Source organism: Spea bombifrons, chromosome 9, assembly GCF_027358695.1.
Source record: "Spea bombifrons isolate aSpeBom1 chromosome 9, aSpeBom1.2.pri, whole genome shotgun sequence".
Classification (NCBI taxonomy): Eukaryota; Metazoa; Chordata; class Amphibia; order Anura; family Pelobatidae; genus Spea; species Spea bombifrons.
The window spans coordinates 31,024,243-31,052,201 of NC_071095.1; the positions used below are offsets into that span (position 1 = coordinate 31,024,243).

The 27,959-nt window shown below is 42.0% G+C and overlaps 1 protein-coding gene across 1 annotated transcript; it reads right to left on the reverse strand.

Annotated features, from left to right (window-relative positions):
- Positions 1-210: 210 nt before the first annotated feature.
- Positions 211-27,494, reverse strand: BAHD1 (bromo adjacent homology domain containing 1). The gene is made up of 7 exons (XM_053474679.1): positions 27,218-27,494; positions 10,846-12,444; positions 4,116-4,492; positions 3,479-3,638; positions 2,439-2,515; positions 1,259-1,350; positions 211-940 (listed from the first exon to the last, which is right to left on the reverse strand). The coding sequence occupies exons 2-7, from the start codon at positions 12,332-12,334 to the stop codon at positions 751-753; spliced, it is 2,385 nt and encodes a 794-aa protein (XP_053330654.1). The 5' UTR covers positions 12,335-12,444; positions 27,218-27,494; the 3' UTR covers positions 211-750.
- Between the last annotated feature and the right edge of the window lie 465 nt (positions 27,495-27,959).

Here is a 27,959-nt window from a genome sequence, read left to right on the forward strand (position 1 = left end):
TTCTTTGCTAAGAAATATTTACTTAATACATTGGAGACAAGACAAAATACATGGAGAGTCAAAGTTGGGCTACTTCAGAAAACGAAAGCTCACCGTGTGTACCCCTGTATGAAGAGGTAAAGGTTCATGTTCTGCTCAGTTGATGACGACTTAGTAGCTAGGAAAATCTTTCATAAGATTTTCTTTCATTTCATTTCATAAAACAGAAACTATTCAGTCTAAAATGGTGAAATATGTTTTGCCTGGAATAATTCTCTTTCCTTCTCAACACAAAGGGTAAATAGGAATAAAGTACAAAAAATGAAGCCTGCCTATACGGCCAAAAGTGTTGTCACCTCTGTGTGGGTGTGACAGGGACCTGTGTGACACATTAAGGCATTTGAACCGAGTTTGGCCCAAACATGCACTAACACATCCCTACACAAAACCTTGCAATCATGGTTCCTGACCTGATGTACTGGCTTATTTTCCGCAATATATAGATATATTCTTATATTTATTTTTATATATATATATATATTTTGTTATATAATTTGTTATTTTTTTATTTTATTAGTTTTTTTTTCCTTTAATTTATGCTTATCTCTAACGAAGTGCTGTGCTTTCAACTGCTGAGTACTTCAACCAGTGTCTTTTTCCTGAATCCATGGCCTGAAGGCTACAGCGAGACGTTTCCAGGTCGTTTCTGTGCGCGGAATGCTGGAAACAGTCATAGGCTGCAGGAGGGCTGGCGTCCATCCACGCTCCCAACTACTGCGGGTTCTTCAGGATCCGTCCGTGCCGGAAATCATAAACATGCCGGCACAGAAACACCAGCTCCGGGTCTGTGCTGTCCGGCACCCTGCGGTGTAGAGGGGTGCAATACTCTTCGGAGGGAGGGACAATCAAGGCTTTCCTGTTTGGACAGCCCTCCCCTCGTCGCTTTACCAAGGCACAAAATCTGCAAGAGATACAGAAATACAAACACTATGAAGTTATACGCACGTGCAAATTAAAAGAGTTTGTTATCCCCAATATATATTATTAAAATGTTCTTCTTCCAAACTTATAAATACAGAGTATGGGGAATCCCAGATTTTTTTTATTTTTTTTTTATTATACTTTATATTATTATTTATAGTAGAAGAATTTTTTGTATTTTTTTTTTTTTTTTTAATAGAGTCGCTTTAGCAGTATTTTAATCCTTGGTTCTTTGGGTAATGTCATTTAAATATTTACGTAGCAATAAAGCATTGTGCTATTCAGTGTTGTCTCCTACCTGCAGTACTCTGCAAATGTCAGGACATAGCACTTTTCTTCTATGCAGGCAATACTGTTCTCATCTTGATGTCGGGAGGCAAAGATCTCATTCTGCAAAGACATACACGGCAGAAGAATGTATATACTGGATAACAGCCATACTAAAACTGATGAGTCTTTCACATTTTGCAAAACAGTATTAAAAAGAGTGTAATGTCCCATAATCCCCATTAATAAATGCACATGAACCCCTGCAGTTCCAAGAGTTTGCAGAACCAGTTGTTTGTTTGTTAAACCATAATTTTTCCTTTCCATATGTGATGAACCCGCACAAAATGTATACAATTTTGTTCAGAAATGGTTTCATCTTTTAAAAGTGTAATCTCTCAAATAAAGTCATACCCCATACCTCAGTTCAGTATTGCTCAAGATCCCTCAGGGGATCTCTTATACATTTTTTGATCCCAGTGATGTCATGGTGATATCACTGGGCTGCCAATAAACGTTATTGACTTTTTAAATAGGCAGCCTGGCGCTGCAACAAAGTCAGGACGTACTGATGCACCCTAACTGGCTTCTCGGCTCGGGTTTAAGGCCGTACAGGTACATCCTAGATAGCTGTAAAGGTTAAAGTACTTTGTGACCTCAATTGAATTTCAATCACGCTGAACTTTAAAGTGAACCTCCCACCAAAATGTATTCCTAGCATCACATTAGAAAGTAGTTAAAACTAGGGTTTTCCATTTTAAATAGGGCTGCCACTAGCGATTATTTTCACAATTTTTTAAAGCAATTGCATTTTGTACATAATGTGTTCAGACAACTAGATATTACTTGTGTTCTAGCTTTGTCATCTTAACGCAATGCACTGCACAAACTTCCCAACGCTTTATCACAGGGCTCCACACAATCTAGGCACTCGGTCATTGCGTTGACTAGAAATTGCTTCCTGTCGTTTCACCTGATCGGCTCTAAACGGGGCTGGTTCCTATATCCACTTTGCCAGCCCTGCCCTATCACACTGGCTTGTGCCAGAATAGCTCAGCCTTAATTACACAGGTGGATAGATGTGATGATACAAAACAGCTGTTATCCGTAGCCCATGGAAGTGCCACTATTGTCAAGAAGGTGGCGCTGTTGTTTTACCTTGTGCGGCACACAACACTTAGAAATCTGGAGAAACGTCATCAGTCACTAACCTTGTGCATACTGGGATTCCGTCCTCCCTGAGTGTGCTCTGGTCTGTAGTACCAGAAGAGACTCATCATCAGTTCACCTGGGAGGAGAGAAACAGAGCTTTAATGTTACTGCTACTGTGCATGCAAGCCGATCCGCCATAATATTATGACCACTGAGAGGTGAAGAAGTGAATTTTCTTTTAGATATACTGGACAGAAATGTCAAAATACAATACACTACTTAAAAATCCCTATGCAGACCTCCTGCAGCATACGGAGAAGGCACATTGGGTCAGATTTAAAAAGCGTGTGTATTTGGACAATTTATGTGTGTAAAAAAAATATAATTAAAAGATACTTAATATTATTGGACACAAAAGTACCAAAGTGGCGTTGCTCCAAAATCACCTTAAAATTACACCAAGAATACACTGCAACTGCGAGGGCCCCCAACTAAATAAGTAAACGTGTTATAATGTGCAGCCAGATATGTAAACGGAGGATCACAAATATGTTTTACAGATTTACAAATATACACGTAAAAAGGACGAGCCCATTTAGTTTTGCTATGATCTTTTTATATCAATTTTAAACTTAATGGTCATCAAGGTTTTTTGATTAGTCCACACCTTAGCTTATAAATGTATCTGTTTGTGTCTGCTGTGCTCCGCTGAATATTCTGTGAAATACATCACAGGGGTTTGGGGTTTTAGGAGGAGTACGCAGACAGTTAATGACACAAAAGACATATGTACGTACACGGAGGTTGCTAGTAGTAAAGTTATGTGACCACAGTGAGCACCCACCTATAAATATCTTCATATGCTATAGGACCAGGAGCTTGCATTCTAAAATAAGGGGCTGTTGCAGTAAAACAAGGACAGTCTCTCATTCAGAGCAGCCGCCTGGCACTAAGACCAGCCCGGTCACTTAATTGAGATCAACGAACGTATCACATATTACACAGAACTGAACTACGCAAACAAGAAAGGTAATTTTTTTTTTAATTATTATTATTATTATTATTTTTTTTTATTATTATTATTTTTTTTTTTTTTTACCAGTTTTGGGTTCTTCCCACAATGCAGATATCTTGGCCACATAGGGCATGGATTTTTTTCTGGGACCAGATTTTAGAAGGACAGTGTCTCGGACCCGAATAATCTCTCCATTCCTCTCCACTGCTTGATAACTCCTTCGCAGCGCTGGTTCAGGTTCATTCTACAATAGGAGAAGGGGAAAAAAAGCAAGACCAGATTTGTGATTCCACATGGTATTCGGTGTCTTTAAGGTTAGCAGCCGCTACATCATGTATGCGCAGCCGCACTCGTTTTGTAGCATGCGGCTGTGTTTATTCAGCCAGTGGGCACGCAGTGATGGGACCAGTCTGCTGCTGGAGTGGCAGTAATGGTTAGCGTATGTCGCCATCAGCCACCAATCATTTGCCCAGTTTGCCCGATGGCAAATACAGACCTTGACTTTCGTAAACTTTCTGAATGTAAAATATTTCTATGGTTCATTATGGGCAGAGAGGTTTCTGGATGTAAACCACGTACGTCATATGTGGTCTCCTACTTTATGGTCTCCTATTTACTGTATCTATATGCCGGGTCCCCTAGCACTCGGGGTTAACTGTATAGTAGGCCTGATAGCAGTAGGTATCTGACTAAGAATTAACTAGATGTACTGTACACTTACCACCACATAAACTGCTTTTTCACAGGGTGTTCCAAGAGGCATCCAACCATTTGTAGCCCGCCTTCTGCTTATCCGCTGCTGTTTGGGATGGTTGTGGCCTTTGCTTGTTTTGTTGCCAGAAGTATGGAAGCAGCCAGAGGTGTTCCTGACTCCCGACTTGGAGCCACTTGGTGGTTTAGAGCTTTGCGGGCACTCCCGTGCAGTCTTAAGCATGGCCATTGTCTGAGGTTCTGAGTTGGGGGTCTGCAGGTATGGTACAGGCTCCGCAGCGGGCGGGACACTTGGAACTGGACATCCTGAGAGCGGGTGAGCAGGAGATACAGGGTGACCGGCTGTAGGGATCGTTATGCTGAGCTGGTCTAAAGATTTGTATCCCTCTAGGATACAGGAGAGAAAACAGAAAGCTATAAGAAAACAGAGTAATAAAAGCAGCAAAACAACTTTATGATCACTCCGTTCACTTACATCCTTCTAAAAGCAACATTTTTGTGTACGGAGGTCCAAAGCTAAATAAAAAGTCCTTATCGCCATTGACTGAATACGAGTCAAATTACCAGTTATGTATTCTTTTACATTCCGTGACGCAGCTTGATCACAGAAGCTGTGGTTGGGTAACCGCGATTCACGTTTACAGACAAATGTAAACTTTACTTTAGTTTCCGATTAAAACTTCTGCTATATTTGCTTTTCGTGCAAATAAACCTCAGCAAATCGGTCATTTTATTCTCTCCCGATGACTATAAGAGGAAGTTACGATTTAATCTGACCGATGTCCTTCTGCAATATAAGAGGGTCTATCCCAGCGAGCTTCTGCTACAAGAGTGGATTTAAACCTGTGATATTTCTTGGAAATCAACTCAGCGATGGAAGTATGCATTACGCAGGGACAATTTGGCCCTTATTGCAGGGACATTTTGCAGTAAATTGCCTGCTTTAAATAGTGCATTCAGGAAGTTAAATCACCCCGCCTTCCAATTCCTGCTTTAGTGAATAAAGCCCAATGTCCTTCTAACAATGAAAAGTAATTTCTTTGAAGGTAAAGGGATGGGTTCATCTTCCAAGCAGCCTCACCAAAGTATCAACGTACTTTAATATACTTATCTCATGGTGAAGCTGCAGCTCCAGAGCTGAAGCAGAAAGCCACTGTGGTTTGATCAGCTGCTTGACGCAGCCAATGAGTGGCATGAAATTGCCCCAACATTATGTCATGTGACGGGATGTACAGTTTGCCCTAATTAAGCATTAAGATCGGATTAACTTGTCCTGCAAACTACAGTCCCTGTACAATTGGAACAGATGTGGTTAAAAGATAATGACTCCAGGAGTCTCGGCAGCACAGCTCTGTCGCAACATCCCCGGCACCCACACAGCATATATGCGTCCAGAACATTTTCCACTCGTCCGAGTACACGAGAAGCCTTTTGAACGTCGCCTCTCTAACCCGACAAGCATGCTGTTACGCACAGACTATCCAAGAAGCATTTCAATGTTGTTACGTAACCAGCGGCTTGCCCTGAAATAATCCTGGCATCGATGAATGAACGCGGTCCAGCACCCGTAGCGTGCAAGTGCATTTTATACAGATTAAGTGCTTTTGGAACCACAAAGAGTTCAGATTATTATTATTATTTACACAGCACTTCCTACAATACCTATATATTCAAGGGCTATATAAAAAAACTAAACAAAACAAAAAAACACTTTAATCACTCAATTCGTTGTGACAGATCTGTCTGCGGATGGCATTCCAGATACCTGCCTTACCAGACGGATCTGGAGGACCGGAAACCGCAGCAGTAACCGCTACATTCCCAAACGGCTGTCTCCACCGGGATGCGGACGAACCCGGTGACCATTCAATCAAATAAAAATTGTTGACGATTAAAGGGTGATACAAGGATGGAGCGCTTGGCGTTCTGCATCTAACTGTTCAGCAGCAGCAGCTCCAGGTACTGAGATGAAAGCTGACGATCGCAACACGAGGAAACAAAATAAAAGCATTTTTGGGGAAAACTATATTACAAAAGATAAAATTTGCCAATTAAAACATTACTTTAAACGCAAAGTTGTTTAACGGTACATCCGAGTACATATGCACCATAATTTTGCGTACTAAATAGAAGCTGTGGAATGCATACGCGTGTATGAAGCGTATTGTTAATAATATCCATAACAATTACACAAGTGGACACAATCAGTAATGGTCAAAACGCGGAATTGTAGAATGTTTAAGTAGCGTGCTGTGGCATTATCACCACCAATGGTCCTTTTGTTTCATTAAGCCTCACATACTACATGGCTTTGCGGCATTATCCTTCACCCAGAATCAATTTCACCCGCGTTACCAGCTGGCCTGCCCATAAGATACACTATATGGACAAAAGTATTGGGACACCTGACCATTACACCAACAGGAACTTTGATGACATCGCATTCGCCCCCCCCTTTGCAGCTATAAAAGCTTCCGCTTCTCTGGGAGGCTATTCACAATACTTTGGAGAGTTTCTGTGGGGATGTTTGTAGAGCATGGATTATTTATATTATATATTCATATTTATATTATATGTTCATATAAGTTACACTCTTGTCCAGTACTATTCTCCAGTAGTCAGCGGATCCTTCCCTCCCCTCCTTTTCGGCTTCTGCCCGCGGACCCAGATCACTTCCGGCCCGTTGTTCAGACTTCCCCAGAGTACTTCCGCTCCCTTTTCTAGACCAAACGCACTTTGGGGAAACCTGAACAGCAGACAGGCAGCTCTCTGGGTCCGCAGGGAGACGTTATCTGAAACACTTCTGGTCCCAAGCGCTTCGGATAAAGGGATACCCAACCCGTATATATTTATGCGGGGTTATTTTAACCGGGTGGGCTGCTAAACAATCCCCAAATGATATACAGTAGAAAATTGCAAGTTTAGAAAAGGATACGGGACATGCTCCATTTTTTAACGTGTTTAAAATTTAACAGCTTGGGTTTTTATAAATTTAAGACACTAATATCATTTGTCGTACGGCGGTCAACGGAACTTGTTTGGGGGCCATTATTATCGATATTAAAATATGTTTTCATTATTTTAAATGTATTATTCATACTAAATGTTGGACTAAAAATGGTATCAAAAGAAAGTTCTATCTATAAAAAAAAAAAAATAAAATTTTTTTTAAAAAAGGATTCATGGTTTAGGAAAAATGCTCAACACAAGAAAATGGGCACAAACCACCCTCAGTAAACAGGTAAAGTTTATCATCTCCATTCAATGACCCATCTAAACTTTAACCCGTTGTGAAGGGGATTGAAACTCGTGTTTTGTGATTAAACCTCTACTAAAAAGCAAGAAAATAAAAGAGAAAAGTGAACTCTACACACCGAGCATTTGCAGAAAGTAACTTAAAATGGATCCATCTGTTCGGCGTACACTTTACACCATTAACAAACATTGTCTGCAAAACATGTTTAACCCCTTTCAAGACCAAAGCATGTTTTCAAGTTTCCCTATGCCTCTGTTCAACAGTTCATTATATGTTCATTATAGGTTCAGTATTTCGAAACCGTATTTATATACGTAGGACATTATTCTGCACAAATAAAGTTAAAAGGAGGGAAACTCATGTTTTTAAAAACGTATATAAAATGTATTCAGCTAGAGCCTATGAGAAAACCATACACCAAACGCATTCATTAAGATGCCCCAAATTGGAAACTATTCTATAGGCTCAGGATTTTCATCTATTTTGGCAGTTATTGGGCATACACAAACTATTTTTGCATCACAAACTCCATTTTTTCCCCTCTAAATTACCACGGTGGGGCTCTAACTGCAGTAGTGGTCAAAGGTTATTCCGATGCCATTTGGGCAGCCATTTCAATCCCTTCCAAACGTGCTTTTTTACACACAGACGCGAGTTTCCGTATTTTTATTCAACATCCTCCGTCAAGTACAGAAAAGCCTCACATGCATAGTTTAAGCACGTTTTGTAGAAGATACAGAGTAGATATGTGGTCCAGAGGCGTATCTAGGGTATGGCACCTATGGCTCGTGCCAGTGAGCGGCTTTCAAACGTTTTTTTTTTGATTGATGCAGAGGAGAGAGAGGGGCGCCTAGCAACCGCTCGGCGCCCCTCATTCTCCTCCACGAGGCCTCTGCCTCCGTCCCGGTGCCAGCACCAGCGAGCGCCTTTTTTTTTTTTTGATGCGGAGGAGAGAGAGGAGCGCCGAGCAACCGAGTTAAAAGACAGCGTTTAAAAGCCGCTCGCTGCTGCCCGCTGCTTCAGTGCTGAGCGCCGAAATATGATGTCATACTAAGGCGCTCAGCAGTGAAGCAGCGGGCACCGCAGCAGTGCAAGAAGGCAGAAGCCTCGTGCTCCCGTCGCTGGACCTCAAGGTGAGAACTACAAAGGGGGAGAGGGTGATAAGGGAGGGAGAGGGGTTAGAGGGTGATAAGGGAGGGAGAGGGGTAAGGGAGTGATATAAGTAAAAAGTGGATTAATGTGTGGATGCATTGAATGAATGAGGGAGAGCATGAGTTAATATGTGAATGTATTGTCTGAATGAGGGAGAGCATGAGTTAATATGTGAATGTATTGTCTGAATGAGGGAGAGCATGAGTTAATGTGTGGATGAATTGTCTGAATGAAAGTTTGAATTAGTGAGTGACTGTAAAAGTGTGTGTGTGTGTATCATAGATGTATAATTGTGGAAGGGCAAAGATGGCACTAGCAGGAGGTTTGAGCCTTGGGGACCAAGATGGCACAGGCAGGGTGTATATGGGACAAAGATGGCACAGGCCGGACTGTTTGGGGGCAAAGTTGACTTGTGCTGGGCTAGTTGGGGACAAAGATGGCAAATCTTATGTGTGTGTAATTTGGGTGTGCTGGTCAGGTTCTATGCGGGCAGTGTGGACGCCAGGGCTGGCTTTGGGGTGTGCAACCTGTGATCTATGTCTGTAATTTAGGGGGTTTTAAATATATCTTTTAATGCCGTGTTTTTATGTGAATTCCAATTGATCTATACCTGCAAAGCTGGGTTTGTGTTATTCTGTAGATCCATACTTGCTATGCTATGTTTCCATACATTATTTATGTATACCTGCAAATACAGGGTTAATATGTCTTATTCAGTTGATTAATACCTGCAATGCTGTTTCCATGTATTTATTTGATCTATACCTGCGATGCTACGTTTCATATATTATTATTGTATACCTGCAAATACCGGATTTGTATGTCTGATTCTGTTTATTTGATATATACCTTCAGTGCTGAGATCACAAGTGAATTTCAATTGATCTGGGTTTGTGTGTTGATGTATACCTGCTATCGGCAGCAGGGTCTAATATAAATATGTATATTATATATATAGGCAGCAGGGGCTAATAAATGGGTTTTAGATATTTGGACAGGGGTGCAATTTCAGTGCTTGCCATAGGCGCTATTTTCGGTAGATACGCCTCTGATGTGGTCCGTTCTTTTTCCGCAGTATTCCGGCCTCATTGAGTACTTCCGCAAATATGTTGCACTCCACAGCAACAGCCTCTACGCATTTGTACAAATTAATAAAATTGACGTTTGCTAAAATTCCTAGCAATTGGAATGCACAAGTCTATTGAGTGACGCCCCCAAGTTGGTTCAGCTGCATCCCAATCAACATTATTCCCAGAAACCCCTTCAATATTATATAATGTATATTATATTATATGTGTTTGAGGGGATTCCCCTATAAAGTCCTCTGTATAGCAATGAGAGATTCATAGAATGCTATGGGGAGCCCTATGATCGTAGTTTGCAGTTCCATGACCTCCTTCGTTGGGGCTTCAGCACACACAAGCACATGCTGCCCGATTGGGCGATTGTGATCGCTCTCACTGTCCAATCCACGGAGGAGCATTACAGGAGATCTTTTGGGGGTTTTGTGTGTTGATGGTTTCTTCATTTATTTTGTTGCATTTGAGGGAAAGGAGGGTTATCCGTTCTCATGTACAGCTGAAATGTTCTTAACATATACAGGCCTTTGCAACAAAAAGTTTTAAAAAGCAAATTTAGTTTATTATATACTGAATGAGCTGTACTTTTATATACACTGCATTTCATGTTCCCAGTGTTAGAAAATAGTTTTAAATTTGTAAAACTACTTCATTTCCCCTTTTTTTTTTCTGTGGTCAGATGATTTCGCCGGATTTCGCCCATTGGAATCATCTGCATCTCGCAAGACCTTCTGCAGCAACATTCATGAAACCAGTGCTGAAGCTGGACTGGCGGTAAGTATACTACGTGTCCTGCTGAACACATCCCCTGCGACGAAGACAGCCCAGGGGTAAGAAAAGAAGAAAATGCATATGGGGGAATTCTGCAGAACCCTCCCCATGTATTTGCAAGGGGGACATCACAAAAATAGGGGACCACTCAGCTATCATATACATGAATAGTCTGTGTTCCAACAAACAATGTCAATCACAATCAAATGTACTGAAAACAATTTGGACAACAGCCACATAAACAGTTTACACTTTATCTGAAAAAACTGGCAAACTGTGCAATTAATCATAAGATAGGAGTTTTGATTTTTCCCCCATTATTGCCAGATACATGCCACATCGATAGTAAACATGTTTTTTTTTTTAATGGTACCTACAAATACGCTTACATCATTTTTTCTTCTTGCTCTGAAGATACCATTAAAGAATACAGTAAGAATATGAGTACATGACATTTGAATAACAATGGAAGCATTACATACCTGCAGTAAAAGGCTTCTTATATGGATATTTGCTGTGTCCTGTATGTGTGTTACCGACTCTGGCAAGAGGCAGTTTTATCACACCGCAAAGAGTGTCTGTATTAGTCCCAGGATCTTCTCCAAAGGAACAGCGAGAGTTACACCACGGCAGATGCTCAAATGTTGCCGTGTGCGGTAAGGAGCTCTGCGCAACCAAGAGTTCTTCGCAGGGCACAGACTGAGAAAACACTTTGCCTTTTGGGTACAGGGAGATATCAGAGTATCCATTGTATGGTAATCCACTTTGGCCATACGTATTGTAAATCCCATCCAAAGGATTCAGGTCGGAGGAGTCAAAGAGGCAGATACAGTCTGTTGGGCTGCCTGGAACTGGCAACCGGTGTAGTTGCTGCACTGGGAAAGAAGGCTGCTGGAAGTCCTGTTTAGGAGTGGGAGACTTTTCACCTGGTCTTCCATATTCAGGCTTCATGGAAGCTTGCCCTCCCATTAACAAAGGCAGTCTGTGGTAAGAGGATTCTGAGCCATCATTGTAGCTGGAAGACTGTTCCACTTGAACACCCTCCATTTTCCCCAATGACCTAAAAGAGTCTCGAAGCTCTGGTTTCAGAAATCTAACTTCAGGCCCACCTTGCCAGCCATTGTAGTCCTCAACTTTCCTATGCAAGGTTTCTTTTTTGGACTTTACACAGTTCTTTTTATGGGACCGTGTAGACTTCACCTTGGACTTTGAACAGCTGTTGACAGAGCGCCCATTGTCTCCATCTGATTTGCTCCTTTGCTTCAGAGGAGGGTCTCTCTCATTAGTGAGCTTCAAAAACGCTACTGCATTCAAACTCGCTAGTCTCTTTGGAGCAGGAGGATAAGACACTTCATTACTCTCCTTCTTTAAATCATCAAATACCTCTTCTGGTAACTTATGGGGACATTTTGTTCTGATTTTTTTGCGAATAAGCCGACAATCTGGCTTTAATGAATTCCACTCCGCACCCGACTTGCAATGGTCGCCACTTTCACTAGCGTCTTTCTGGATTTTTCTGGCAGAAAAACTATCGCCTCTCTCAAACAAAAGATTATTTACGGCTTCTGCGTTCAGAGAAGCTAATCTTCTTTTTCTGGGTTCAGGAAAATCATGGGTAGGCTCTACCCCAGCAGAGACAAGAAATCTCTTCTTCTTTGAACTGATCCTCAGAGTTTCTGTGGGAATCCCAGTATGAACCTTTAAAGTTCCAAAGTTATCGACCCAGCAAGAGATGCCGGGTGACGCACCGCCCTGGGCTTCCATAATACACGACCCCGCTACATCCTCTAGTCTGGTGAGAACAACTGTGCAAGTTTTCTCATTCATTTTTGGAGCAAGCTGGCCACGCAGTGGGTATGTTTTTCTCAGGTCTTGGTTTAACATTCCTCTAACCATTTTTGGAATTCTTCCCTTGCATGACAAGTCTTTGAAAAATGCTTGGCCTGTGTAACTAGTTTGGGTGCTATCCATTCTATTACCTTGCAGTCCACCACGCGAAGGTCTGCGCAGCCCACAGCTATTTTTTTTTTTTCGTAGGAAATTCAATACTCCTTTTTAATCATAACTATAACATTGTGGACCTATGGAAACAGAGAAAAAAAAACACAGATGAACAAATGTCCTCAAGCACCACTACTACTATAATGTTAAGAATGTAAAATGCTGCGGAACAATAAACCTTGAAAGACCCTGTGACCCTTCTAAAGGGCTATTGAGGACCTTCCAGTAGGCCAAGTATTTGGGAAACGGCTTAGTAAAACCCAGCCATTATAAATTCAAAGTAATTATGTAATGGCATAATGACAAGATCCTGAACATGCATGCACTATTATATATATATATATATATATATATATATATATATATATATATATATATATCATATCATACACACACTGTGGCAAGAAAAAGTAAGCAAACCCTTTAATATTACCAGCATTCATGTATAAGGTTGTCCTAAAATATGATAGGATCTTCATCTACCTTACAATAACAAACATAATTTGTTTTCACCAATAACTCACAAATTATCGTATTGTTCTTTTACAGTGTGGTTTGCAAAAAGTATGTAAACCCCTAGGCTAATCACTTAAACAAAAGCTAATTGAAGTCAGGAGTTAACAAACCTGGAGTCCATTCAATTAAACAGGATCGGAGGCGTGTTTTAGAGCAATAAATAAATAAATAAAAATTGCTACAGCTTCACAGCTCACCATCATCAAGGGGACAACGAATACCCAAGTTTATTAAGGTATCAGATCAGGGATAATATCAGTGTGCCTGTCTGAAGTTCAGGAGAAATTGTATAATGCAGAGGGACAATGAAAATCCACCTTTTGGAATGGCCCAGGGAAAGCCCAGACCCTAACCCATTAGATATGCTATGAGAGCCGTTCACACCAGACATCCTAGGAATACGGTAGAGCTTAAGCAATTTTGTAAGGAAGAATGGTCTAAAATTTCTCAGACTCTGTGCAGGTCTGATCCGCAGCTACTGGAAGCGTTGGAGTTAATTACCGGTCGAACCTCCTTTGCCAGCAATAACCTCAAAGGGTTCACTTAATTTTTCCACCAGCGCCGAGAATGTTTAATGGGTGCGTCATGTAATAAAGACATGAAAGATTATCATTGTTTGTGTGTTATTAGTTTAAGCACGTTGAGTTTGTCTATACTTGTGAACTAGATGTCGATCAGATCACATTTTATGAACAATTAATGCAGAAAACCCATCTCCAAAAGATTCACTTACTTTTTCTTGCCACTTACATAAAACTAGGGCTGCAACTAACGATTATTTTAATAATCGATTAGTTGGCCGATTATTTTTTCGATTAATCGGATAAAAAATGCAATATTTTTTAATTTAAAATAATGTAATAAAAAACATACAATTTACACTTTCATCTCTTTATTGCAATGGCCTCTCTCTATTCACCTTCTTATTTTACTGACATAATAATAAAAGCTACAAGAACCCAAACACAGTGTTTCTCAAACTAGGTTTTAATACAAAGTTATTAGTAAATATTAATTCATATGTTAACTATTTTTCATATTTAATGAAAACTGAGAAAAAAGCATTGTTTATATTTTCTTTTATTTACCAAACTGCTCCCAGTTATGCACATCTGACCCCCAGCTTGCCACTCTGACCCATATATGCCTTATACCTCTTATATGCCAGAGATGCCACTGTGCCCCCTGATATGCCACTGTGCCCCCTGATATGCCTTATACTCCTTATATACCAGTGATATGCAACTGAGCCCCCTGATATACCTTTTACCCCCAGATATGTCTTATGCCCCTGATATGCCTAATATCGATATGCCTTATACCACCTATATGCCTTATAACTTCCAATATGCCACTCACCCCCATTTATGCCTTATACCTCCCTATATGCCACTGTGCACCCTGATATGCCACTCCGCCCCCCATAAATGCCCTGCACCACCTTGAAATTCATTATACTCCCTGATTCACCACTCTAACTCCCCCAGATACGCTACTCTGAAATTCATTATACCCCCTCCATACACCACTCTACCTCCCCCTATACACCACTCTGCCTCCCCCAGATATGCCACTCTGAAATTCATTATACCCACATACACCACTCTACCTCCCCCTATACACCACTCTAACTCCCCCAGATATGCCACTCTGCCTCCCTGAAATTCATTACACCACCATACACCATTCTGCTACCCTGAAATTCATTATACCACCCATACACCACTATAACTCACCCATACACCACTCTGCCTCCTCCCCCCCCATACACCACTCTGCCTCCCCCCATACTCCACTCTGCCTCCTCCCCCCTCCCATACTCCACTTTGCCCCCTGCCTCCTCCCATACTCCACTCTGCCCCCCCTCCCATACACCACTCTGCCTCCTCCCCCTCCCATATACCACTCTGGCTCCCACCCCCCTCCCCATACACCACTCTGCCTCCTCCCCCCTCCCATACTCCACTCGGCCTCCTGTCAGCAACGGAGGTTCACAAGACACCAGGGAGCCGGGTAGAGAGGCAGAGTGGCGTATGGGAGGGGGAGGAGCCAGAGTGGTGTATGGGAGGGTGGCTCCCATACACCCCTCTGACTCCCCCCCATACACTGCTCTGTGTACATCGCGCAGACCCCCACCAGCTGACAGAGGATGATCCTCTGCAGGAGACCCCTATTCTCTGTCAGCCGGTGAGGGTCTGCACGATGTGCACAGACAGCCTCCGTTACTCACCTTCACTTACGCTGAGGCTTCTATGAAGCTGTAGTGAAAGTGCCTGTCAGCAACGGAGGTTCACAAAATACCAGGGAGTCGGGAGAGAGGCAGAGCAGTGTATGGGAGGGGGGAGAGAGACGGAAGTGAGAGACCGGCCGTCAGTGAGGGGAATCCAGGTCCCCTGCAGCGTTGCGGGGGATCTGGATTCTAGTGTTATAATCCGATCTCTGTTTGAGGTCGGATTATATAAGGAGAGGAGTTTTTCAGAGCATTTGCTCTGAAAAAAAACTCTTTTCATAAATCGATCAAAATCAATTCGACTAATCGATAATGGAAATCGATGACAATTTTCATTATCGATTATATCGATTAGTTGTTTCAGCCCTACATAAAACTTGACCATTTGATAATTCTTATACACGTCGATTTTTATTTGTATCCGAAAATAATTTTATAATGCCATTTCAATTTACCAGCAAAGGCAGCTGGCATGAAAAGAACCAATTTTCATTTTCCATTTTAACCTGAAAAATCATTGTGAAATACTTCAAAAAGCCATACTGGATCTTCAGACGAAGGAGAGGCGAGTAACAATCTGTTGAAGTGTCAAGTAACGCAACAGGACTTTAACGAGTTTGAGACAAGAACTCTCAGTGACGTTACCTATGCCGACATAGCAAGTGTCGATACAGCAAAAGTGGTTCCACAACACCTGCAGGACTTAAAAATACGTCGAAGTAGAATACAGAACGGAGTCAATCAGCGTAGAACTTCTGATGACCTGTTTAAGGAACAGACTACGCTGCTCCGGTGGTAAACTAATTGAACCGGTCTTCTGCTTCGTGCTCTTCATAATTCCCCTCCCTTTCCTCATAGTTTGTGAGTTTCCTGGAAAGTCAGCATGACTAACAAACACAGAGCACACCATCCATACTAAGCGGCGTTTGCCAACAAAAGCTCTCTTTTAAACTGGTTTTACCGCCGTCTGTGTCCTGTCAAAGAGCCACAGATAAAGGATGTGCAGTGAAAGCAGAAAAAAAAACGACTACAATGAAAATGCCCATAAACAAGCATAATATAATTATATATTATTAATTATAATTTTGGCTATTGATATCTAACATTAAATTAGAGGTTCTTCGTTTAGAAAAGCTGTGAATTGACTGAAGCATTGGGGAGCTCCAACTTATGGCAGACGGCGAGTCCAGTCCTGCACATTTTGTTTTTTTTAAATAAAGTTGCTTTAACCCCTTCAGCCCCCTATTGGCCCAGCATAGCTGGCTTTCTGCTGCCCAATCCCTTTTAACAGATGCAAGCGCAAGCGGCAGAAAGCAGTTACATTTAAAATTGCGCGATTGGCATTCCCTTCCGGGTCGCGTCACTGCTGAGGTCACCCAGAAGGTCATCGGAGGACGGGATATCCGATTGCTCCTCCTACTCACTGAATCCCCAATGCAAGTCTACGGAGAGTTGCATGGAGATCACAGTGTGATCGGTGCAGGGGGATCACAAGCTTTGACGGAAAAAAAAAAAACACAACAAAAATCACTAAAATACAATAAATAAATAAATAAAAAAGACAAATGAAGTGAGCTAAATGATGTCATTATGAGGACCTCCAACCATACCACACTGATAAGTGCAATGTAAAAAAAAGAAAAAAAGAAAATACCTCGCATCCCATTGCCCTAGCACATCTATAAAAGTATAAGCCCCCTGCCCACATTGACAACCCCCAAATACGTGTAAGGGATGGATATGGCCCTCTAGAAAGAAAAAAAACTAAGGATGTGGGGTACTTCCGTACTCAGGAGACGCCGCTAAAGAATTTTGACTGGGTTTCTCTGCCGTAACACATACCCTACGCAAAAAAAATCTAAGCAAGACAGAAGTGATTGGTGGCCAATTAGCTGCATGAAGAGTGCCCAAATACCCCTCATACTCTTGTGGATATTTTTGGTTTATTTGTTTAAAATCAGAGTTGCAATCCCATCATACCTAATGTAAAAATTATACGGCTTTGTAAAGAATGATGTACACCTTATAGTATGTTCCCTATAAGTGCTGGGAAAGTATGGAAATTCTGTGTAAATTAAATAGTTTTTTTTTTCTTCTTCTAATTTTCACTAGTTTCTACTAAATTTCTCATCCTAGATTTTCGGCTAAATCATCTAACTATGTTATCAAAAGAAAGCTCTATCTCTCCTTGAAAACAACAATATTTAGTTTACATGGGTACACTATTTACAGGAAAAGAGCATAATTGCTGAACCGACATAACGCAAAAATGGCAAAATTGGTCCGGGGACTTGAGGTACCAGAAGCCCCTGGGACTAAAGGGGTTAAAGACCCCTCTATTTTTTAAGGATGTAGCGCACTGCGATACACTCATCGCTACCAAGCGTAGCTTTCAGGAAAGCGACATCAGAGCAGAAAGCAAAACAACAAGCAAGGTTTCATACATGAAAAGGATTTGGGTTCCAGCGAGAAAACTGCCCCTCCTAAACACCGACACTCACAAGGTGTGCTCTGTGTGCATCCATCATGACTTTAATGAGCGCAATCATTTTCTCTATGGCATTTTTTGTGCATACTCAGCAACAAATCTCTCTTTAAACAAAAACGCTCGATTTCCAAACACACACCACCCCCCCCCGTGATAGAACTCCTCTCACACACATGGACTAATTCATACCGCATACTATCATACCCACAGCGCTTTTTATTAAACACAAATGAATAAATGAACAACAAGGAAAATAAATTACCACTCAAGCAAATCTAATAAGACCATAAATAATTCTTTACTGTGCATACGAAGGCTGAGTGGTCAATTAAATGACGACGTCCCCCTTCCTAAGCATGGGAGGATTGGCCTCATTCCCGACCCGCCAGCTACTTAGCCTGCAGGTGATGTATTTGCCCAAACCCATCTCCAGCTCCGTGCGCCCATGTCATATACCCAACCTTGTCTCAGCGTTGCATGGACAGAGGGTTCCAGGACAGCTTTCCTGCCAATCTACATACAAAGTAGAGGACTGCACTGGGAGGTGGGTCCCGCGGGTCCCGCAGGACCCGCCAAAAAACTTGCGGGCGCGGGCGGTCTTGCTGGGGCTGCGGGCGGGAGCGGGCGGTCAGGCACTGTACCTGCGGGTCCCGGTAATCCCGCGCAGTCCCGCAAGGCTGCCTTCTTGCTGCTCCCTCACAGTGTTTCCTAGCTTGCTCCGCCCAGGAACAAAACGGAGTCACGTGATGTGACGTCACTTAATGTGACTCCGCCTTGTTCCTGGGCGGAGCAAGAGAAGAGACACCGTGAGGGAACAACTCGAGGGACTGCGCGGGAAATCAGGTAAGGAGGCGGGCATGATTGGCCACAAATGTGGCGGGAGCGGGCGGGATTGGCCACAAATGTGGCGGGAGCGGGCGGGAGCAGAACACCCACATTGCGGGAGCGGGCGGGAGCGGGATTAAAATCCATGGGAGCGGGCGGGAGCGGGATTAAAGAAGTAGTCCCGCGCAGGGCTCTAATACAAAGTACTTGAATACACGTTTCCAGTAGACGAGGCTGTGTGTGAAGCAAGGGTGTCCCTTTAGAGCAAATAGCCCTGAATAGGAAGCTCTGGGTTCAATCTAGTTAGACGAGTTTATGTGACCGATTATTCTCCTCTTAGGCATACTGAAACCAAAACATAACCCATAATTATTTGATTAATCAAGTCGCACAACACGCTGCCGTCTACCTCCACATACAGACATTTATGATACGTAAACAGGTAGGAATGTGAATTTTTATATTCAGCAGTCAAGGTCTTATGCCTCACCCAGCTAGTTCCAAATACTTTGTAACAAAATTGTATGCAGTAATACCTTATTTCCTTCCATCTTTAATGCAGTAGTGTTCTTACCAAGCCAAACGTTTGCTCCCTCCAAAGATTTTTGTGTGAATACATTATAACAAAGACAGAGTATTTTATAATTACTTTTCGAGTTCAGTGCGAGGCCAGATGCATTCAGATGACAGATGAAGACCCCCTAAGGGAGAAAACTGTCAATAACGGGGTGAATACGTGCCCCTTACTGACACAGCAGGGATATTGGGAGGTTTCGGGGAGCCTGATAATTGACGCGCCCTTCATTTCAATATTACTGGAGCGATTTAAAATGCTTTACTTGGTTTCATCACTTTGTACTTCTGTTTATTTGATTTTTACAAGCATTAGCTTTCGCGTTTCCCCTCCTTTCGTATTGGAGGGAGAGGTGAAGCTTAAAGCTATACTGAGCCCCGATGGAGGAAGAGTTGTCCCCTTGTCCCCAAAGGCTAGTGCAAATCAGCACTGTAATAAAAATACGTGTGCTAAACAATTGTATTTCCCGTTAAAGGTCATCTCAAAATCGTGAATCTAATAAGAGGTCACGAGCATGAAGCTGTCGTATGCTTGGCGAGTCTAGGCAAAAGGAAACCTTTATAAAGCCAACCGTAACAGTTATTTAAGGAGACATGGAAGAGATATTGTTAACGTAAAGACAGATCTAGAAATCCCCTGTGGATTTGTCACTTACCACGGTGATTCTCTTACATTTTAGGTTTAGAGACCGGTAAATAATTAAAAAAGAAACAAGTTCTAACACGTAACGCCCAGCTCTATGCGACAATCAAACATCACAACGATGCAAACTGCAATACAGAAAGCAAAATACAACATTAGAGAGTCATCATAATGACTAAAAGTAGGCCGCGTGACACACGCCATGATAACTTTGCACCGCGTCTGTCATTCTCGACAGGTTTTGGGATGACTAAGCCTCCATAGACCATGGTTTCAGTACTGCTCAGTTACGGCAGAGAGATCCTGAAACTCCAAAAAGGTCATCCAATCAAAAAAAAAATAATTTTTTTAAAATACTTCTATTAACTGTTATATTTCAGTATGATCCCATGATCTAATATATATCAGTAAAAGTATTATTTTCCAGGTTCAGTCTACAATTTAGACCGTCCTAGCGATAGATCTCCACTAGGTTCTACTTTATCTCCGGTAGATAAAATTGATTGATTGTCCGCAAACAATATTTTATTATTGGGACCATTCCTAATCCCCGACACTGCTATATCCATAAGGACGGGCGAAGAGGCAGCGGGAGCATTCATTTCACCTTGGTGTCTACATATAATCCCTTTAATATAATCACGCCCAATCCTTTCTTAAAAACATTCGCCGTGCCTATAATGATAGCCTTTTGACTAGCTCATTACACACGTACTGCCCTCCTCGTAAATCCTTCCTTTGTTAAACATTCATGGACTTTTTAACATACAGCTTTTTGTGTGCAGAACACTCCGCAGAGCTGCTCGGCCCTCACCGCTTCCATGATTCAGCGTTGGTCTTACAGAGCGTTAGAGACAACGGCGTGGCGAGTTCAGTCCTACCGGCATGCAAAAAAAACTCTTACCGGCAAACTCTTATTCCAATGCCGGTGCTCACAATACATCTCATGGTATTAATCATGATCCAAAGGCAGGCAATGTAAAAGAGCGGCATTTACAAGTTAAAAAACTGCCCCCTTTAACAGCTTCAACATATACTGACTGCTGGTCTTTTACTGCTCGTTTATTTTATTTTTTACGGTAGAAAACTTAAATAGACGCTTCTCAGTTGCAAAGGAATAAACACAATGTAACATTAAATTGCTGCAGAAAATACATTTGGGGCATGACAAAGGAACGTGAAACCAACAAGGTTTGTAACGTCAGCGGAGACAAAACTAGCTTGGACTTACACTATACGGGTAAATGAACGATTACATAGTTGTTTTTTTTTTCTTTTAGTAAACTTTACAGTTTATCGAGCGACCAAACAGAATAATGTCGCACACATTGCTGTAGCTCTCTTCCATCAGAGTAATAGATCCCGGTCACAGAAGAATTGTGCCGCGCTTAGATTGTAATCTTTTACCACATGGGGTGAGAGGGGGCAACAAAAAAATAAAATAAAAAAAAAAAGCTATAAAAATCCATAAAAACTGCATATTTTATAAATTGAGCCATTTCCACGTTCCTATTTCAGCGAAACGGACTTATTCTAAGAGACACTGTGTTTTAAAACGTGCAAAAGGAACAATGCTATATACCGTAAAAGCAATAAGATTACCTGCAACTCATTGGGTCCTCCATCACATATACAGATAAAATGCTTGAAACTAATGCAAAATATGCTCAGGAACAAATCCTAGCAGACAGGCAGCTATAGGTCCTAGAAATATTAAAAGTACATAAAGAGTTTCAAAAAAAGTACCAGAAGGACAAAATTAGGACTACAGGTTATAACCTAAAGATAGAGGATCCAAGGTTTACATGCAATGTAACGTACGTCACACTTACCTACCACCCTTTCAGTAAAGGATAACAGCCTCCGAGCAGAAACGGTAAAAGGTTAATAAAGTAGGGAAATTCAATCATGAATGGGGCCGGCATAAGGCTATCCTGAATATAAAAGACAGGACCAAGGACCAGCGAAGGTTTCTTCAGAACGCAGAATTAGCACACTAGATGGGCTTAAAGCTTCTTCGCTACCATCAGATTATTTGTGCTTATATTACAAGGAAAAGAAATAAGCCCTTTAATATTGTTGGCTATCGGACCAGTGTCAATTTAGACTTTGAAACGTGATTTGTTCTTTTTTTCCCTTCCTTCAACGTATTTGGAACTTTTGTTCAACTGTAATATCTAATTATACATCTCCCGAAACCTCTCCAACACGATAACCTCCATCACAGCTGCGCACAAAGTAGAAAAGAAACATTTATACCTATGATTTAATAAAAAGACTTCAGGTATTTGCCACTTTGTTAGGAGAAATTAAGGAGTTTTTCTAACTCCCAGGCAAAATCTTATAAAGAAGGCTTATCCTGCAAAAGATAGAAGCCTGGATGACTTTATGGGGAAGCATCTGAATGAAGGTTCATTCCTCCACATATGCCTTGCCACAGACTACAAGGGGGAGTGTGTGTGCGGCTGGCCAACCTACACCAAGATCATTAGAATTTTTAATTGTTAATTAGTGCCAAACTCATATTTTTATAATAGAGGACTTTAGAGCTTGCAGGGGAGCCGCTCTGGCACAAGTCAATTTGTTCAATGCCTCATTACTGCCCCTTTAATGCTTTCAAGGGTCTCCATGATTAATTTGGAGATGCTGGAAGTGCAGGGCAATGAGCCAACAGCCTAAGTGGAGCTAAAAGGCAGTTCCTTAGATTTGTGGCTTGTGTTCATAAGGTCACTTTATGGGGAGAGGGTTATGAGCAATTTGCAGATAACTCTGCAGTTTAACAGTCGGAAAATGTGCAAATATGCTGCTCAATTTATTGCGTGCAACACAATGTACGATCTCAATATGTTACAGCAGTTCATATACCTATTGATGTAACGTGCAAATTACAAGACCATGGTTAACATTACAGGGCAAAATGCGCTATACTCACAGTCTGCAGCGATGTTACGTGGACCGTACGCTTCGTATTATGGCTTTATAAAGCGTCATCCTATTCCCCAATGTGTTTGTGATGCTTCAGACACAGAGCGCGAAAAGGTTTCCAGCTCTCGTTTTTACACTAAAAAGACTAAATCAATAAAATGCAAATCACCTATTTGAATACGATCTTTAGTAACATTCAGAAATAGACCATTGCAACACTAGTATTCAGCATAACCAGGTAGTATTCTCCATTCTAGATTTTTTGTTGTTGTTTTAAACTTCTGAACTTTCACAAGTGGTCCCGCACGTCTTTTTTGCATTGCAGTGTTTCCTGCTCATAGCGCTCCATGAGAGCTGTCTATGGAGGCAACTGAAGAACAGTCATCTCGTTATTTAACGTATTCATTCTTTAAAGCCTGCTCCATTACATTTTCAACTCAAGAACCTTCTACTGGTCACTACGGTAAGAACTATTTGTACTAAACTCACTTATTCTATTATGCTCCCTAACCAATTTCAACAGGTGCTTAAAAGCAGAGTAGCCTCCAATCCAATGTACATATCTGGTGCATATGTATGGTCTATGAACCATTAGTTCTCTTATCATAGCTCATATACATTAGGTAAGTTGTGAAACAATGTCATCTGGAAACAAAACAAAAAAAAAAAAGTCAGTGAAAATGAGGAATGAGGAAGATGAATATTCCATTTTACATGGAGTTGTGGCGAGATTAAGACGAAGAATGACACACATAATGAGAGCACACAGGCAAACGCGTTGCTGTGGAATGGCCCTCAATGCAGGATCGGCTGACCAACGAAGCCAGAAAGCGTTACTGTTCCCGAGCTTAGGATCCTAGGTCTATTCAACTAGGTACAGCCAGCAGACTCAAGACTAAAAACAGACTCAAGCTACGAGCTGTTCTGCCTTAAAATAGCCTGAAAAGCACCTGAAGCTGCGTATCGATGCGTGGGTAGAACTGCCATATTGGCCATCTTTCTTTGAGAGAAATAAATATGCCGTCTAGTAGAGGATCAGTAACCCGCCACAAGCTGTAGGGCAGCACTTCATATGTGATGGTGAGCAACATATAAATAACGCGTCCCTCACAAAAAAAAAAAATAATAATAATAAACAATGGTCAATATCTCAACCCTATGAGTAGACACATGGTTCCCAGCGTACTACTAATAGTCACACATACCTGAACTGCGTTCTGTCGGAGAATAAAGTGTTTTCACGTGATAATAAGCTCTTAAATCGCACTGCCCTGGCTGCTTGGAGGGCACTGGCTGAATATGGAGGTTACCCATCTTACCTGCAAATAATCTAGTTTATAATTGCAGACGCAAAACAAAATGGATGGGCTTACTGTCACGGTGCAGGAGTCTGTATAAAGTCTGGACCCACTGGGTAGCGCATATAGCCCTACGACTGGTGTGGAGATTTCCCTTTACTCTCTATTACTCGCAGGTTTCTCTTCTTTCTGCTTTCCCCATTCTCTCCCCATGGCCATTGCTGTTTAACTTTCCAGGTGTCCTTTTCTTCTGAAATTCCAGTGGCAAGCGTGCGAGGTGATCATCTGCCTATCATGGTTGTTTTTTCTGTGACTGATATGTCCATGTGGGGTGCCCCTGGTGCGGTGGGGTAGATGGGGTGTAAGATTCTGTGTTTTTGCATTGATTGGCTTTAAGAAGCCATGTAAAAAGGTGCAGTTCCATGTGTGGCGTATTTACAGACTCCACGTAACAAAAGCAGGCATCACATGAAGGTTTAGCCGAGATTCCAACCATCACCGCAATAGGAAAAAGAGGAAATACAGTTTTATCAGTCTGCCCCGAGAGCCTGCTGGTAAGCTTAATATTTCAAGTTTTGCCTTCACAACCCCACCGAGGAACTTCTTGTGCAAGTAAAGCCATATAGAGTTAACATGGGGACAATTTGCGAAAGTCATCGCAAATATAACAACAACGCGTAATTCTAGCCCTTCTCGCAGGAAACGCTCACCAGGAGTGGCCTTTCGCAAAGTTACGTGAACCCTGCCAGTTAAACTTGCCTGTAAGTTCCCAGTTTACTATATAAACACCAGTGTGGCTTCATATATATCTTACCACAGAAAGTAATAAAAACGCGCCCAGTACATTGTTTTCTACTTAACTCATACAAACACAGAACCGGACAGTAAAAAAATAAAATAAATATTTAGCCATAAATATTATTTAGCACCTTCTTTCTGCTGTATCACACGTAATCACGACGCACAGAAAGGGTTAAAAAATAATAATAAAAGCTTACAATCGAGAAGGGTATATTACACAAAAGGTCATTTTTATCTATCTGCTGTAAAGACCTCAAGCTTTACTTAGCTTAATATTTACCAAAATAAACATGTCAGGAGAAGATAAACACCATTATTATTCAATGTTTTTATTTATTGGCTTGAATTTGAGCTTCAGCTTATATTATTATATAATATGTAGCTCCAACATGTACAGATAAAAGAAAATAGTAAGCTTGTGAGCAGGGCCCTCTGTTTCTGTTAAAACATTATCCACAGCTAGTATAAATGGGGGGGGGTAATCAAAAATAAATTCATTAACTTGCCCCTATTTTCCTACGTTATATTATTTTTAATATACATTATAAGCACATATGCGGTTTCTGATGGGCACAGTAAGAAGGAGAAAAGCAGAGAACAGGGACAAGGGCAGCGCTTACACGCCATCACATGCATGGAAGTGCAGGGAACCTGCTGTAGACTGACCTATGCGGTCATGAAGCATCAGCGGTGACCCTGTGATCACAGCCACATGGGACCATGCTTACAGATGAATCAAGCACGTCATTGGTCCTCTAGGGACATCTTTGCATGATGTACATCATTGGTCACGGAGGGGTTAATACGCATTACTTGGTGAGACACACGTGCCTTTAATGTTCACCTGCCATTTTCAGACACGCGCAGAGTGTGCGTAGGGCAACACAGACCATATCATTACGCAACACATGCTTTACAGAAAGTGAAAGCCTATTGGCAATTTCCACCAATGTCCACTGAGCACCACCCATGAAGAATGCATGAAAAGGTACTTTGTAAGTGCTTTAATATGTATTACTTAACCTGAATAGAAGAAAAAAAAAAAAAAATAACAAAAAGTACTTATCTATAAGAGAAGCTGCAGCTTAAAACAATGGTTCATTTTTGTAGGCGATTTCAGTCCTATAGAATCACAAGTAACTATTTCCTTATCGGAGCCAAAATGCTCATAAATTAATGTCAGAACATCTCAGCGCAACATTTCCCGAGCAGATAATAACAAGGTCAACCAGTTTCATTCCGCTATCCCACTGAGAAGACCGCGTCGGTATTGGGTCAATAATTGAATGCATGACCATCAAGATGTTTTACCCACTATCTATCATAAATCTACATATTAACATTTTGAAAATGGATTTTCAAAGTCCTGAACTTCTAACATTTATGCAACATTAGAAACAACATGTGCTGGTAACATCTTATCCGACACAAAAACTGGCACTGAATGGCTGCTGCCATAGAAATGTTATATATATTATATATAAAAAGGTGAAAGTGTATTCCTAAGCGATTAAATCTTCAGGTGAAAGAATAACACGGGCGATCTGCTAAGGTACCTGAAAAGTACTTTAATATACATTGTTCGCTGGCGGGGCTGTATAGGAGAATCGGAGTGTCCTTTAAGTCAATTCATTCGTTTCAACTACTTTAGCCTGAGCTACTTATGTTTTGGAGACATTTATTCAAAAGCATAAGGACTCATTTCAGACCAATGGCAAAGTGGTGTATTAATTAGATGCCTCCGCTGCCAAGCTTTCACCAGGGGGCATCAGTAACTTACTGGGGAGAAATAACTCAGAGCACGGATGTTAACATGGCTGCTCCCATGGTGTGTGGTTATTATACATTTATACATTGTAAATGTGTGTTATGCATTGATTGTTTTATTTATAAACACCATCACATGTATCAAGAATGTATTGTAACCATTTCCTTCTACACAAGGCCATGGGGTGCTCCGATTATTCCTAGTTTTAGATTAAAATGATATATTTATAAAGGCTATATCATGATTGCTGATGCTGTAAGGCAGCCCTGATATAACATCTGGCATGCTTTCAACTGTTAGGTAACAAAAGGTAAAAAGTCAAAGGAGGGAAGCGAGTACGATAACTAAATCCACAGACACGGAACCCCAGCGTGTCTCCTACAGGGAAACGTAAAATGTATCGCGTTCTTAATAATATCATCATCATCGCGATGATCGGGATATAAGCGTCAAAGCAGAAGTTATTAACGTGTCGCAAAAAGGCAGAATCGTGTCCATGAGGAGGCAGCCCGGCGCTTCGGGATCACACATTCCCCGAATACCCCGCGAAGGAACCTTTGGGATGTATTCAGCCTACAGGTTCGCGCACTGAGCGGGTCCCTCCCCTGTCGGATGACACCTGCCCCTGTCATCCATCTCCCCCACTTCTCTCCCCACCTTCCCTCAGCCTTTCTATGCCACACATGCCATCCTAACCCCCTGACCCTCGGTATCCCCAGTTTTACTACCCCCCCACCATTAGCTTCCCTCCTTCTCTTGCCCACCTCCCCAGTCTGAATATCTTACCTCGCCTCTAGCTGCCAGTCCGATGTAGAGAGAAGACCACCACCGCCCAGAATGTCGGGGGTCCCTCGTGCTGTCACCAGCTTCCCGCCCACGTCGCGCACTGTCACGCGGGTACCTGTCACCAGCGAGCCTGACACGGCGAGGTCCTGGAGAGGGGCAGGCAATGTGTAGAGCACCCGAGTAATAGGCTGGGCTCCGAATGACAGCCGAGGGGTGGGAATAAGCCCCGGGATCCGCTACGCCGCAGCTCGGACTGACTGTGTCTTCCTGCTACGCCCCCCGCAGCCAATGGCTGAGCTTGCCAAAGGACTGACCAATGACATACGGCAACTATCCCAACAGTCTTCCAATAAAACGAGGGCTTGCGGAAGAAGCCGCCAATAAAAATTGTGAAAGCGCTGAGCAGCCAATGGGGAAATGCATGCGGTCAAGGGCCAATTGGGAGGGTAGCGGGGGGCAAGAGCAGGTTGATACTAGCCAATTAGAAACGGGGCTGGGGCTCTGCCTCACACACCCAAAGGATGGATAGGGGGTACGTCCGTGTCAACCCCGTCCACCTGAAAGAGAACAGCAGCTGGTTCGTGCAAGCCGTGGGAACCGAATGATACCCGTTATCGGAAGAAAGACATCTGTCACACCTCGTATAGCATGACCCGCTGACTCCGTGTCACGGAGCAACCATCACAGCTTCATATACCATAAGGGGGGAAAAAAACATGCTACGCACTCCCAAAATTAACAG

Bases quoted from the DNA above. Each gene is read 5' to 3' on its own strand.
- BAHD1 (XM_053474679.1), bottom strand. From the start codon at position 12,334: ATGGATAGCACCCAAACTAGTTACACAGGCCAAGCATTTTTCAAAGAC. The intron at 1,351-2,438 runs GTTAGTGACTGA...ATGTCTTTGCAG, and splicing joins GGAATCCCAGTATGCACAAG to AATGAGATCTTTGCCTCCCG. The intron at 941-1,258 runs GTAGGAGACAAC...TATCTCTTGCAG, and splicing joins ACATTTGCAGAGTACTGCAG to ATTTTGTGCCTTGGTAAAGC.